Source organism: Protopterus annectens, chromosome 16.part0 (assembly GCF_019279795.1).
Source record: "Protopterus annectens isolate FY-2018-M chromosome 16.part0, PAN1.0, whole genome shotgun sequence".
NCBI classification, from domain to species: Eukaryota; Metazoa; Chordata; order Ceratodontiformes; family Protopteridae; genus Protopterus; species Protopterus annectens.
Window position 1 is genome coordinate 633,634,541 of NC_056750.1, and position 14,890 is coordinate 633,649,430.

At 40.8% G+C, this 14,890-nt stretch overlaps 1 protein-coding gene across 1 annotated transcript in view; it reads right to left on the reverse strand.

Annotated features, from left to right (window-relative positions):
- Window positions 1-4,036: 4,036 nt before the first annotated feature.
- Window positions 4,037-14,890, reverse strand: part of SLC27A4 (solute carrier family 27 member 4) — a 736,182-nt gene continuing 725,328 nt past the window's right edge. Inside the window, exon 13 of the mRNA XM_044058859.1 lies at window positions 4,037-5,199. Within this exon, the coding sequence (XP_043914794.1) occupies window positions 5,042-5,199 (158 nt within the window). The 3' untranslated portion in view covers window positions 4,037-5,041. The remainder of the gene's footprint in view (window positions 5,200-14,890) is intronic.

The following is a 14,890-nucleotide window of genomic DNA, read 5'->3' on the forward strand; positions in this document are numbered from 1 at the left end:
ATTCTGAGCACAAAAACAGAAATTGTCTAACTTAATATGGCCCACAATGACAGCTAATCTATTACTTACCTATGAAACTATAAAGCTGTCTTCAGGATATTTCAGTGCAACACACCTGTTCCTGCAGGATATTCTTGGCTTTCTTCATCCAAAAACAATGTGCAAAATGGAATGATCAACTTTAGTGTGATGCCATCATCTATATAAAATGTATAAACTGTAGATCATTTATATCACAGAATGCAAACTGAGGTAAGAATTAATCTCTCCATGTGCAGAACATGGCTGCTCCTCATTCATTTTTCATGTAGCCAACATTACCACCAATCCTCGGAAAAGTCCTAGTATACTGGGGTATTGTCCATGAGTGAAGAAAGAGGGGGGTCAGAAGACTGGCCAGCATGTGGCTGAAACAGCAGTAGTGCTAATCAGTGGTGGTGAAACAAGAGCGGAATTACAGGACAAAACTCTCAGCTGATCAGTCTAAATACATTGGTCATGAACCCCTGGTAGCGAAAGGATGAGATTAGATACAAGCGTCAGAAATAAGAGCCCTTTTCTGGTTAGCTGGGCTCACTCTGTGTGATACAATGAGGACTTCAGCCATCCAGGAGGATCTCTGAGTACAGCCACTTCTACTCTGGACGAAGACGAGTTAGTTAAGATGAGATGCGCAACCTCTGATGATGCAACCTGGAAGAGGAATAACAGGTACGATCCACTAGGAGGCAGTACTGGGTCAGACTAGGATATATTGGAGGCATTACACCTCACAGTTTATCAGGGAACACCCAAGGATCCTCAAGGCTTAGCTGAAGACTGTTATTGGGTAATGAACTCTACTTGCTCAGCTTGCTACCACTGCATCCCACCCCAGCAGTAGCGATTTATAAAACAGATGAATGGAAGTTTATTACAAGAAGCACACTAACTATGGCCATTTCAGGCATTACAGCATTCTCCTATCAACCCAAATCACCATTTTTTAAATTATTTGACAGAAAAAAAGCAACTGCTTGAGATCAGGTCAGTGGTCATTTGTATACAAAAACAACCCAGATCAGAGAGAACCTAAGTATGCAATATTCCTTTAATTTACAAGACAGACTTCTGTGGTGACTCTAAACTGATTAAAGATGAATAATAAAGTTGCGGGTAGAACTAATCAATTCCCTAACAGTGCAGAAAATATATAGTACCTGGATTGGCAAGTTCTGTTTTCATTTTTAATCCAGTAAAATTAAGAAGGCACTACAGTATGCTTATTGATGGTATAGTCACATTAAGGCTGCCTAACACTTTTGAAGAAATACATTTATCTAAATAAACTGCTCTTCACATTTTATATTTTTCTATGTCCCAGTACAGGATAAATTTATTGGGCCTTAAGAACCAGAGAAAATGCTATCTTGCAAGTACACCTGCATTATAATGTATACTGCAGTTGACTGATGCATCACTTGGTTGAGTTTTTCTGAAAGGTAAAAGCTTTGCTTGTAGCTTCACACTCACTGCCATAAACTAGGCAGGTTTGTTCTGAGTTTAACAGAATTATAGCCCTTAACTTTCACAGAAGCAGGGATAAAGGCTAAAAATATACTATATAAAATCTGAAATAAAATTAATTACAGAAATAACTTTCTGACTTCTAATACAATTATTATTTTACACACACACATGTAGACAAACACATGCAAAATAATACAACTTGTGCACAATGAAGGAAATGGGTCGAGTGACAACATTCAAGGCTTGGAGTAGAAAGCATCTTTGCATTTTAATCTTCACGGGGACAGAAAATAAATGTAGTTTCATGCCACCTTGGAAGCAGAAGCTGATAAAACAGGGTGCCAGGCAGAAGTTTAAGGTACAGTGGGCATAAAAAGTATACACACTCCTGTTAAATTGCCAGGTTTTTGTGATATAAAAAAATAATAAATAGTTTCAAAACTTTTCCCACCTTTAATGTGACCTATAGTCTGTACGATTCAATTGAAAAACAAACAAATCTGTTAGGGGAAAAAATATAAAAAATAAAAAACATACAATAAGCTGGTTGCATAAGTGTGCACACCCTTAAACTAATACTTTGTTGAAGCACTTTTTGATTTAATTACAACATTCAGTCTTTTTGGGTACACACCTGCCATCAATTAGAGAGACTCTGATTAACCCCAAATAAAGTTCAGCTTTCCTAGTAGTATTTTCTTGACATATTTATATTTATTTATTATTTATTCCAGTTTGATGACCGGGGCGGTCCACTGGGCTCGGGGAGCCGATTTTCAGTGGAGGGCCAGGGAGAAAAGCTCCAATACATAATTTAGTTACATGAATAATTATAAAGAAACTTTGCATTACAAACAACAGCATTCAGCAAAGAAAACAAACAATTACAATTTTGTTTAGGTGAGAAAGACAGGCATATAGCATAGTGGCTAGATTTTACAGTTTAGTTTAGTTAAATATATAATCTACATTTGTGAGTTAGCTAGGTGAGAGGTTAGCCAGGAGTATAACCGGAGGAGAGCTTGAGAGGTAAGGTGGGGTGAAGAGTACAGTTGCATTTCCTGTTTAAATAAAGATAGGAATGAAGTAGAGTTTTAAAGTTTTCAAGGTTGTCACAGGTCCTCAATGTGGAGGGGAGAGCATTCCACTTTTTAGCTAAGGTAAAGGATACCAGAAGCTGACCAGCTGGGTGCTTGGGTTTTTGGATGGTGATTAGGTTTTGGTAGGAAGATCTAAGGGTTCTATGGGGGTATAAGGTTGAAGAATATGGGATAGTGCCGGGCACCCTGCTACAGCAAAAGCCATGCTTTGCAGACAGCTTACAAAACATCAAAGGGATCTCATTGTTGAAAGGTATCAGTCAGGAGACGGGCACAAAAAAATATTGACAGCACTGGATATACCATGGAACACAGTGAAAAAAGTAAACAAAAAGTGGAGAAAATATGGGACAACAGTGGCATTGCAAAGAATTTGATGCCCCGCCAAAATTGATGAAAATACAAGACAAAAAGTGGTCAGGGAGGCTGCTAAGAGACCTACAGCAACACTGAAGGAGCTGCAGGAATTTCTGGCAAGTACTGGTTGTATACTACATGTGACAACAATCTCCTGTATTCTCCATATGTCTGGACTATGGGGTAGGGTTGCATGACGGAAGCCTTTTCTTACAGAGAAAAACATCCAAGCCCGTATAAATTTGTAAAACAATATATCACATCTCGCAAAAGCATGTGGGAAAATGTCTTATGGTCTGATGAGACCAAGGTTGAACTTTTTGGTCACAATTCCAAAAGGTACATTTGATACAAAAACAACACTTCGCATCATCAAAAGAACACCATCCCCGTGGTGAAGCATGGTGGTGGCAGTATCATGCTTTGGATTGGCTTTTCTTCAGCTGGAACTGGGGCTTCTGCTTTGGGTTTGCTTTTCTTCAGCTGGAACTGCGGCTTTAGTCAAGGTGAAGGGAATTATAAACAGTTCCAAATACCAGTCACTTTTGGCCCCAAACCTTCAGGCGTCTGCTAGAAAGCTGAAGATGAAGAGGAATTTCACCTTTCAGCACATCAATGACCAAAAGGATACATCCAAATCAACAAAAGAATGGCTTCACCAGAAGAAAACTCAAGTTTTGGAATGGCCCAGCCAGAGCCCAGACCTAAATCGAATAGAAAATCTGTGGGGTAACCTGAAGAAGAGATGCCCTCGCAATCTGACAGATTTGGAGTGCTTTTGCATGGAAGAGTGGGCAAATATTGCCAAGTCAAGATGTGCAATGCTGATAGACTCCTACCCAAGAAGACTGAATGCTGTAATTAAATCAAAAGGTGCCTCGACAAAGTATTAGTTTAATGGTGTGCACATACAACAACGTATTAGTTTAAGGGTGTGCACATTTATACAACCAGCTTGTACGTTTTTTATTTTTTTTTTACATTTTTTTCCCTAACAGATTTGTTTGTTTTTCAACAGAACTGTACAGCTTATAGGTCACATTAAACATGGGCAAAGTTTTGAAATGACTTACTGTGGTCTCATTTTTTATATCACAAAACCTGGCATTTTAACAGGGATGTGTATACTTTTTATATTCACTGTAGTAATGATCAACACTCAACAATGCTATCACTGAATTATGGATGCTTAGACGTGTGTACTATTAAAACCCTGTTATGTTAGAGAATTCACCTAACTCCAAGTCATGTAGAAATGGCACAATTAATGGATAAGGAGTGGGGGGGGGTACATTTAAAGTGCTTTATAAAATAAATTTTGATTTTGTTTTATGTTAAAAGAGTATTGCACAGTTTTGTGACTGAACTTTTCAGTGTCGATCACTACTGCATCGACATGATGGAGCTGAGAATGATTCAACAAGAACCCCCATACCCTCCTTACTTCCACAGAAAATTAAAACACAGCAAAAAATTACTCTCTTCTTTTCTGAGCATCTAATAACTACATCGTCTGAGAAGTTCTCAATATAGTTCTGATATGACATGGTACAAAGTATGTGTTTTGTCCATTTATATACATGCATGAAAATGAGACCATCTGTTTTGTAAATTATGTAAAGCTGATGTGTGATGGTCATACGTACATTCTCAGTTTCACTTGCAGATTTCAGATGTAAATGTGTTCTTGGCTCAGACAACTTCCAGGTTAACAAAGAATAAATAAATACATAAAATGACAGGATAATAAAGCAGAGTCTGCATCTATTTACTGTGTGGGAACATGAAAGTCATGATGAGAAGACAAACATCAAAGCCCTCGGAAGCACCAACTTTATGTCTTAGAGGCTTTTCTTTACCTCCTCCGACACTGACGTTTTCATGGAAAACTAAATTTCTGAAATAGACAAATATTTTGCTTTTTTGTACTGATTCAGAGATGGCATGCTGACACTGCTTGAAATTACCCTGTTATCTTGCAATCATCCTTTTTTGATTTTACACTTTTCAGCAGAGTCAGCTCTGACCGCTGCAAGCAGTCTAGTTAGTGAGGTAGATTGTTTATCTACTTTGGTTTACAGTTTCAGTTTTCCTGACTGAATGCCTTGGAAGATCTCTTCATTCAGTGATATGTATCTCCTGTTATTGGAATCCAGGAAATAAAGTCGGTCTTTTATGACATTCGGATTAAAGCCCTCCTTTCTCAACTCTGTCTTTTGAAACTTGTAAGTCCCTGCAACAGACAAGCACAGCAATCAGAGTACAATCAAACATCACTGATGCAAAAGCAGCTTCTCATTTTATGACAAAGTTGTGACTGACCCATGGCCACTATTATACACAAAAGTCTACATGCTAATTTATGCTGGCATACATTAGTTGCACCTACCTTGGCTGTACTCCTAGTTCTGAAAATTACACAAAATGCTCTAAAAGTATGAGAAAAGAGCGATGTACATTTTCTAAACAGTCAATCAGTATCAGTAAATGTGGTAAAATATTCTGAAATGCAAGGAAAACAGTGTCAAGCTTTCCAGTTTCTACTCTGCTTGAGGTCATACTGCCATTATCATTTCTTTCCCTTCTGTCCTATTTAATTATACTTTTTATAGAAATTATTTCTTCTGGTACTAAATAGCAACATGGCATCAATGTTTTTAAGAAATAGTTCCTCCTTATGCCTCTTCTATGTCTTCACTTCACAAGTTTTAGTCTATACCTATTATCCATTCATAATTTTTTAAACATGAAACATTCATCTTCCTTTACTCTTCTGATCCTCAAGAGGAATCTAAAAAATTAAATTTATGTACTTAACATAACAATAGATCTGTGCTGACTGCTTCCAGCCTTCCTCAACAGATGGGGTCTTCAGATCCAAATCAGATTTAACTTGGGCCACTCACAAGCTTTGGATCCAATGCTCAGGCTTCTCCCCTTACCCATAACCCCCTTATAAGCAGAAATATACCACAGATTGAGTTTTCCCACAACACTAGAAACAGAGAGAGAGAGAAGTAACTTCCCAGTGTTTAACAATAGCCAAGAAAACAGCGAAGTCTCAGCATTATCACTCCAGGAATCAGTGAAAAAGGATAAAAAGGAAGGAAGGGGTGTAGTTATGGAAGAACAAAAGCAACCAACACAGATCTATCATTATGGTAAATATGTAACTTTTATATCTGATGCTCTCTTCTGTCCATTTCTCAACAAGATGGGACAGAGTCCCCAGCTACTTGAAAACTTGGGAGGCATCATCGAAGGATATTCCAGAGCACAGCCAAACCAAAGGAGGCTCTTGACCTAGATTGTGAGTGCTTGGACAAAGTAGCAGCAACACATATGTCATCAAGATATACCCTGGAGAAGAAATCTGTAGAAGTAGATACAGATCTTGTTGAGTGAGCCTTAGGAGGTTTTGGCTAATGATAAAACCTCTTCTTTGCAGATGTGGGTGATGAAGTCCGACAGCCAATGTGACAGGGTTACCTTGCACACTCCCTTACTCATTTTGAATGAAGAAAGAGACAAATAACTTATCAGTCTTTCTAATCGTCTTAGTACAGTGCAAATAGACATGCAGCTGATGATGCACATCCACCAAGTGCAGCATGTGTTCACCCTTGTTGGAAAAGAATGAAAAGAATTCTGGAAGGTTGCTTGATTAATAGATTGATAGATGACTCAAAAGCCACCTTAGGGATAAAACAGGGGTTTGCCCCTAAAGATACCCTATCTTTGAGGAAGACCAGATTGGGGGGGGGGGTTAATAAATAATGGGTGAATTCTGAAATTTTATTGGCAGAGGGGATGGTCATGGCAGAGGTTGATTGATTAATAGATTGACAGATGATTCAAACGCCACCTTAGGGATAAAACAGGGGTTTGCCCTTAAAGATACCCTGTCTTTGAGGGAGACCAGATGGGGGGATAATAAATAATGGGTGAGTTCGGAAATTTTCTTGGCAGAGGTGATGGCTGCTAAAAATTAAGTTTTCCACAACAAGAATTTTAAGTCAACTTTGGTTGCAGGTTCAAAAGGGCTTCAGTTAAAGCCTGGAACAAGATAGTAGGGTCCCCAAGGAGATACTGGGTTCCTGAGTGGAGGGCAAAAAAGAAAGGTACCCCTGAGAAAAACTCTGGGTAATCTAAGGGATGTGATGGGGATGTGATTTTTTTTCCTGATAAGAAAAGAAGATATAGTAGCAAATTGCACCTTAGCAGTGAAGTAACTAGCTATGCCATGTTAGAGAGATGCTAGAAAGTACAAAATGTTTGTGAAAGGAGCTAAGAAGCGATTTATATTTTTAGTGGAGAACCAGAAATAGAATATTTTCCACTTACTTTTACAGCTCTACATGACAGAGAGTCTCTGAGAAGAGAACAAAATGTGGATGACTGAGGAAGAAAACCTGGACTGTCTAGCCATCAATGGAATGGGAGAAACCGTGTCCAGGTGAGGCAAACCTAATGGGTGAGACAGGAGATCTGGAGCTGAGCTCATCTCCCAGTAAGTTTGTAGGAGATGAGGCCAAAAAGGGGCGATGAAGATCACTGTGGCTTTTCTTGCCAGTGCTTTCTGAAGGACATTTGGAATCAGAGGGGTAGGGGAAAGAGTACAGGAATCTTGGGGGCCATTTGTGGATCACAGCATCCCTCAGTGGCTCCTTCCCACCCTCCCAGGAGATCAGGGCCTGCTGCATTTGGTGCTGCAGGGAGATTCAAATAGTTACATCAAGATTGACCCCAATGGGTGAAAACTTGATCTGGTACTTCCAGATTCACTGACCTCTCATGAAGGAGGAGGACAGACATGCTCACCTGTCCACTAGAACAGTGGACTTCCCTGGAATGTGTGTTACTATCAGACAGTAGTGAGATAACCTCACCCATTGCCACACCCTCATGACTTCTCGACATAAGCAGTAGGATTGTGTTCCTCTGTCTGCTGATGTACCAAACTGCTGCCATGTTGTCCATCTGGATATAAATCTCATCTGAGAGGAGAGTATCCTGGACTGACTACAATGCTAGGAGGATTGCTTTAATCTCTAAAAATGTTGATGTGAAGAGTGGCCTCTGCAAATGCCGCCACCATCCTCCCCCCCCAGCTGGGAAGCATCCCTGGTCACTGTGGCCTGAGATGAAGGTAGAACAAATGGATGTCCCGGAGACCTAACCAGTGAATCCAGCCACCACTGGATGTGAGACCTGCAGATCTTTGTGAGTGAGACTTGAAAGGATGTGAGTTGACATCTGACGGAGCACTGGACCGACAGGGTGCACTAGAGTACTCTCATGGACTACGCAGCAAGAGAAATCAGAGTGACCACTACAAACATGGAACCTAGGAGGTATAGAATCAGTCCTGCTGGTGGCTTCTGACAAGACAGAACAGCTAACGCTGCCTTGTGAATTGTAGCAACCCTGACTTGAGGAAGTTTGACAATCTGAAGTACCATATCTACAAGTGCTCCAATGAATTCCATGGTATGAATGGGCAGAAGCTTGGTCTTGGCTGATGCCCAGAACTGAAGGAAGAAGGAGCAAGGAGTCTCTGGCCTGAACAAGTGGATTCCTGGAGGGAGAAGTGATGAGCCAGTTATCCAGATAAAAGAACACTTGGGACCCTTGCAGTCTGAGGTGAGCTGCAACCACTGCTATGCACTTGGTGAACACCCGGGGGGGGGGGGGTTGCCTATGGTGAGACCCAAGGGTAGTCCTCTGAATTGGAAATTACTAGCCCCCAGCTGGAAGAGAAATAAACCTCTTGGATTGCCTGTCTATCTTTATGTGATAGTACACATCCTGGAGGTCGATCAAACACATCCAGTTGATCCTCCTTATTAAAGGAAGGATAGATTGTACCATAACCATCCAGAATTTTGTCTGTTTCACAAACTTGTTTAGATGACTTAGGTCCAACCACTGGTTTCAAATCCCCATTCTTCTTTGCCACTAAAAAGAATTTTGAGGAAATTCTGGACCCTCTCTGGTCTTGTGGGATCTCTTGGGTGATTCAATTTCTTAGAAACTGTCTAAGGGTGAAGGGGGCTAAAGAAATGGAATGAAATAGCCTCTGGTCACTATCCTTTGCACAAGGACATCTTAAGGGGGCTAAAGAAATGGAATGAAATAGCCTCTGGTCACTATCCTTTGCACAAGGACATCAAAGTGATGGACATCCTGGCTGATGAGTACAAGCATAAGTACCCCTGACCACATTCAGAGAATAGCAGTCAGGCAAACATTCGGGACTGCTGATATGGTCTCTCAGAGAAGGGACCCCTAAAAGCCCGGGATCTGCAGCCCACCTCTGCCCCTAGGGTGATGTCCACCATTAGATGGGATGGTCTTTCTCCAGAAGTGTCCAGAACTAACTCCTGTGACTTATGGGAAAAAAAAAAGTTCTGTATCTATCCATCTACACTGTCCATTTTCATTCTTCCTCAACCTCTGCCGCTTCTACCATATCATTGGTTCTAAAACTCTGGAGTTCCTCCCTTTACCCATAATGCACTGCCAACCTAACATATCTCAGATTGAGTTTGCTGCCTCTAGATATAGCAGGACATCCTATTATAGAAAATATCAGAAACAGAAAAGAAAATGGGAAGCTGGAGCTCAAACAAACAACATAGGTTCCTGTATAACTCTTAGATCTTTCCAGAAGCAAAGAGGAGGGAGTAGGTGGGCCCAGAGTTCAGGAAGAATGAAAAAGGACAATACAGCTGAAATGTTATGGTGAGTACATAACTGTTTTATCGGATTTTGTCATTTTTCATTCGTTCCTCAAATGGTGGGACACAGTCCTCATCTACTGTAACCTTGGGAGGCCTTTATGGAAGGATATTCCGAGGCAAAGGCCGCTCTGTTCCTGGAAATCAAATCCAACTTGTAATGAGCAAAGAAAGTGTCAGAATTAGCCCAAGTTGCAGCTGCACAAACATCATCTAAATATGCTCTGGACCAAAAAGCTGAAAAAACTGTCATAGATCTTGTGGAATGAGCTCTGGGAGGTTTTGGTAAAGATTAATCCAATTTACCACAGACAAAGGTTATACAGTCAGTCAGCCATTTGATAGGATAAAAGGAAATAACTGGTCAGACGTCCTAAATTCTTTGGTTGTGTGAAGGTAGAAACAAAATTGTCTATGCATGTCCAACACCTGTAACATATAATCTCCTTTCTTTGAAAAATGGGTAAAGAAAACTGGGAGAATAATGACCTGGTTAATATTTGACTCTGATGCTACCCTTAGGTGAAAAGGAAGTGTTAGTTCATGATGACACCCTCTCTTTGTGAAAAATTAGGTAAGGAAGCTTTGAAAGCAGCGCCCAAAGTTCAGATACTCTTCTACCTGATGCAATAGCCAATAGAAAAATGGTTTTCCAAGATAAAAATTTTAGGTCTGGTTTGGCTGAAGGTACAAAGGGAGATTAAGTTAAGGGCTGAAGCATAATATTTAAATACCTGGGAGGGGCAAGATCTTTTAACGGATGTCTAAACAAAAAGGCTCTCTTGAGAAAGGCCTTGCATAGTTTACAACAGGCTAATGTACAGTCACTTTTGTCCATGTGGAAATTAGAAATGGCAGCCAACTGAACTGTAATAGTTGAGAAACTAGCTCCTTCATTAAAAACTGAAGCTAAAAATTCAAATTCAAGCATCACTGGCACAGGCACTGAAAAAGGGTCCAGATCTCTGCTAAAGGCCTAGAAAACAAACCTTTTAGATTTCCATTTGCTCTTGAAAGTCTTTCTAGCCTGATGGGAAGATAGCAAAATATGATGGACTGGGGAGGACAGCCTGGGCGGTCTAGTAATCAGTAGAAATGGAGACACCATGTGGTCAGTTTGAGGCCTATTTCCAGGTGGGTCATACCTGTCGGGTGAGACAGCAGGTCTGGACTTGGATCTAAATTTAGCGTGAAGGTAGAAGATGAGGCCAGAGGAACGGGAACCAAATCTGACCAGGCCAAAAAGGTGCAATAAGGATAAGTGTGCTATTCAACAAAACTACTTTCTGAAGAAACTTGGGAATGTGATGTAAGGGTGAAAAAACATACAGGAGACAGGAAGGTCAATCGTCTCTCGGTGTCTCCCCTGATGGATGCTTAAGAGCAAAGAACCTGCTGCAATTGTTGTTTAGGGGAGAGGCAACTAGAAAACAGCATGGCTGGCCCCACTGAAGGAAAATTTTCTTTGCCACTTTAACGTTGAAACACTACTCATGAGGCATCAGAATGGATCTGCTTAGTTTGTTTGCAATCATTTTGGATTTCCCCAGGATGTGCACTGCCATTAGAAAGAGACTGTAAGAGACTGCCTTACAGCCACACTCTCATTGTTTCCGGACAAAGTGGATATGACTTGGTTCCACCCTGTTTGTTGATTTACCAGACCACTAACATACTGTCTGTCTGGATGGCAACTGTCCCAGATGGGAGAGTATCTTGAAAGGCTTGCAATACTAGAAGGACAGTTCTCATCTCCAGGACATTGATATGCATCTTGGCCTCTTCAGGGGACCACATACCTTGGACTGTTCTTCCCGCATAGTACCCCCCACCCGAGCTGAAAGGCATCCCTAGTCACCATGGCCTTAGGAAGGGGAAAAACAAAGGGAATGGCCTTCGTGAAGCTTGTGACAATAGGAGGTACTGCCAGCCATGCTAGAATAAGTACGGCATGGATGTATGACTTGTGCCAACACAGCTAGCTGGAATTTTGTAAATAATTATATGCCATTTGTATATCAAACTGATTTGTACAGAGCTGAAAATGTATTTGTGAGGTTTGCTTGTGTTAGAATGCATCAACAGTGCACCATGCTGGAATGAAAAGAAATGCATATGTATTACTGTAACTGAGTTAAATGTATATGTTTTAATAGAGGACTCTGGGATAGCAAATGTTAACCACCTAGCTTACTTTAAGGAAAATAAGGGAAATGTAAATGAGCTGTTAAACCATTAAAACAGCACACCACAGTGCTGAATAGGACCAGAAACTGTGGGTTTGGAAGAAGCTTTTGTTCATTAGCTCAGTAAAAAGAGGGGAAGCCCCAGGCACTGCCATAAACATTTAGATGTGTATTGTAGCCATGTATAATAAATTCCTGTCTCAACTTCAAAGGGGAATAGCGTCAGAACCTACAGTCAGGTGACCATATGAGGTCATTCTTGGATATTATATTTAACAGGGAGTAATCTCTAAGGAGGGAGTATTCTGTTTTGGGGAACCTGACTAGAAAGACTCATGTATTTCATTGTGCCTTACTCTATCAAGTAAGTTATTAGGAAATAGTAATTCTCCTAGATTCAGTCAGGAATATAGTGAAGCTTAGTTTAGATATTGTTTTTCTTTAGTTGTCTGAGTCTGTCCATCAATGTTCTTTTCAATATTTCCTGTGATCTGAACTCTGTGGTTTACTGTGAATATACATACAGCATTTTCATACTCTTTTATTATTTATTATTAAATAAACTTTATTATGGCTGGCCCTTGTAAAATGTATTTAACCTTTGAGTGTGCTTATATTTATTTGCTGACACTGTGTGAGCCTCTCCTGAAGGCCTAGTTGTCCTGGTTAACTAATACCATTTGTATTAGTATTAATACTACACAGTATAATTGGACACCCTTTGTTAAGGGCCTTAGAGTAGTTGATTGTGGGGTGTCTGGTGGCAGTGGTCACTACCTTATACTCTGGGCAAAAGGGTGCACAGCAGGTAAATCTGAGCCAGGTGTGTGTGTGTGTGTGTGTGTGTGTGTGTGTGTGTGTGTGTGTGTGTGTGTTAGTGTGTCAGCTACTTGGAGCAGGGTCATCAAACACTGGACTTAAAGAAAGGGTGCTGGAGGTCTTGGCTTGGACACTCGCCTGAGGGCTTAGAGAAATCCAGACCCCGGACTGAGTGTGATTCCTGTGTGCTCTTAAGGGAAATTGTGCTTGATGCAGAGAGGTTTGCATCTGAAAACACTGAGTGAATCCATTTGTATTCCAAGTGCACATCCCTCTCCAGTGTCAGTGATGAGGATTCAGGCTCCTTGATTACTGGCCCAGAGAGGGGTTGTCACAGAGCTGGTTCGAATGAATGCATCACAGAAGAAATCTTCGGCACACTTGAGTGACCTTGATTGGCATGGATAATGGATGTTTCAGAATAGACCACTGAGTTGACAGAGTCCACTGAAGGATTCTCATACAGAACTTGGCCATTGGAACAAAGATGATAGCTGCTGTCATGGAACCCAAAGCCTGTAGAATCAGCTGGGCTGCAAGACATGAATTTTGGATCACTTTCTTTACCTGCGACTCCACAGTGTTTATTCTAGTGCAAGGAAGACAGGCTATCTGACTGACTGTGTCCAAATGAGCCCCTATGAACTTCAGACTCTGACTAGAGCTGAGGTGAGATTTGTTGTAATTGACTGTTACTCCCAGATGAGAACAAAACTGTGCAACTAGTCACTTGCCTGTATCAGTTGATGCCTGGTTGGGGCAGCCAGTCGTCTAGATATGGAAACACCTGGAATCCCAGCAGTCTCAAGTGAGCTGCTACTACTGCCATGCATTTGGTGAACACCCTGGGGTCTGTGGTGAGACCAAAGGGCAGTGTTCTGAACTGGTAGTGACTGGCTCCCAGCGGGAAATGTAGGTATCTTCTGGAGTGCCTGTTCATTTTGATGTGGTAATAAGGATCTTGAATATCTATCAAGCACATCCAATCATCTTTTTGCAGCAGAGACAAAATGGACTGAACCATGACCATCCACAACTTTCTATACTGAACAAATTGATTTAACTTGCTGAGATCCAAAATAGGTTTCACATCGTCTGTCTTTTTTAGCACTAAGAAGAATCTTGAGCAAGTTCCAGACCCTCTCATCCTTGGTCTGGGAGACCTCTTGGATGACTCTTTTTTTCTAGCAGCTTTTTATTTCTAGAGATGCTGCTTCCCTCTGACTGGAACATCAGAGATTTTCTTCAAAACTGTGGGACAAGGCTAGGGAAAATGGTATTGTATAACATCTGGATATAATCCTCTGCACCCACGAGTCTTTTGCGATATACAGCCAGGCTTTCAGGTGCAGGGATAAGTGACCTCCCCGATTGCCTCAAGAGCGTATCATTCAGGCCTTCATTCAGGAGTGCTGACAGGGCCTATCTGAGAAAGAATCTCTAGATCACTGGTTCTGTGGACCACATCTGCTGCAAGGACAGAGTCTTCCATTTCAGTTACACATCCCTGCCTCTGGGAGAACTATCTCCACGTGAAACCTGGAAAGGACTCTGGGACTTCTTAAACCACCTCCTTCTGACACCTCTTTGGTTCCTAGCAAAAGGCCTTTGAGGGGCAGAAAAACATATGCCCACAGCCAACACAGTCTTTCCCTCTTGTTTGCACTCGGAGACAGAATGACTTTAACTTTGGAAAGGCAAAACCAAGGAGGCAGTAAACATGGCAGTTAAAAGATAACTTGAGTTTAATGAAGTATAAGTGGTTTTGCGCTGCTTCCACAACGTTTCTTCAGATACAATAAAATAACATCTCAAAATGCTTGTATTTAAGTCTCCATAAATCAATAAAAATACTAGTAGTCACATGACATATAAAACAATCACCTGACTCTTCAGTTTTACTAGTCACCTGACCTAAACTCCAGCTTGCAAAATCCCAAAGAGAACATTCATCACAAAAACAAATATAAAACATTCAGCCTATGATGCAAAGCTGAAAAGCTGGTAAAATCAACATATAATGTTCCTGAATAAAGTATACATACATGTTTATATATAACAAACAGTACTCATACTATCAAAAGCATAATCATATTAAGAGCAGACAGACACCCCTAATGGAAGTCATAAGAGCTAGCAAATAAACACATATAAGGCTGCTCAATAACCCCTTCAAGAT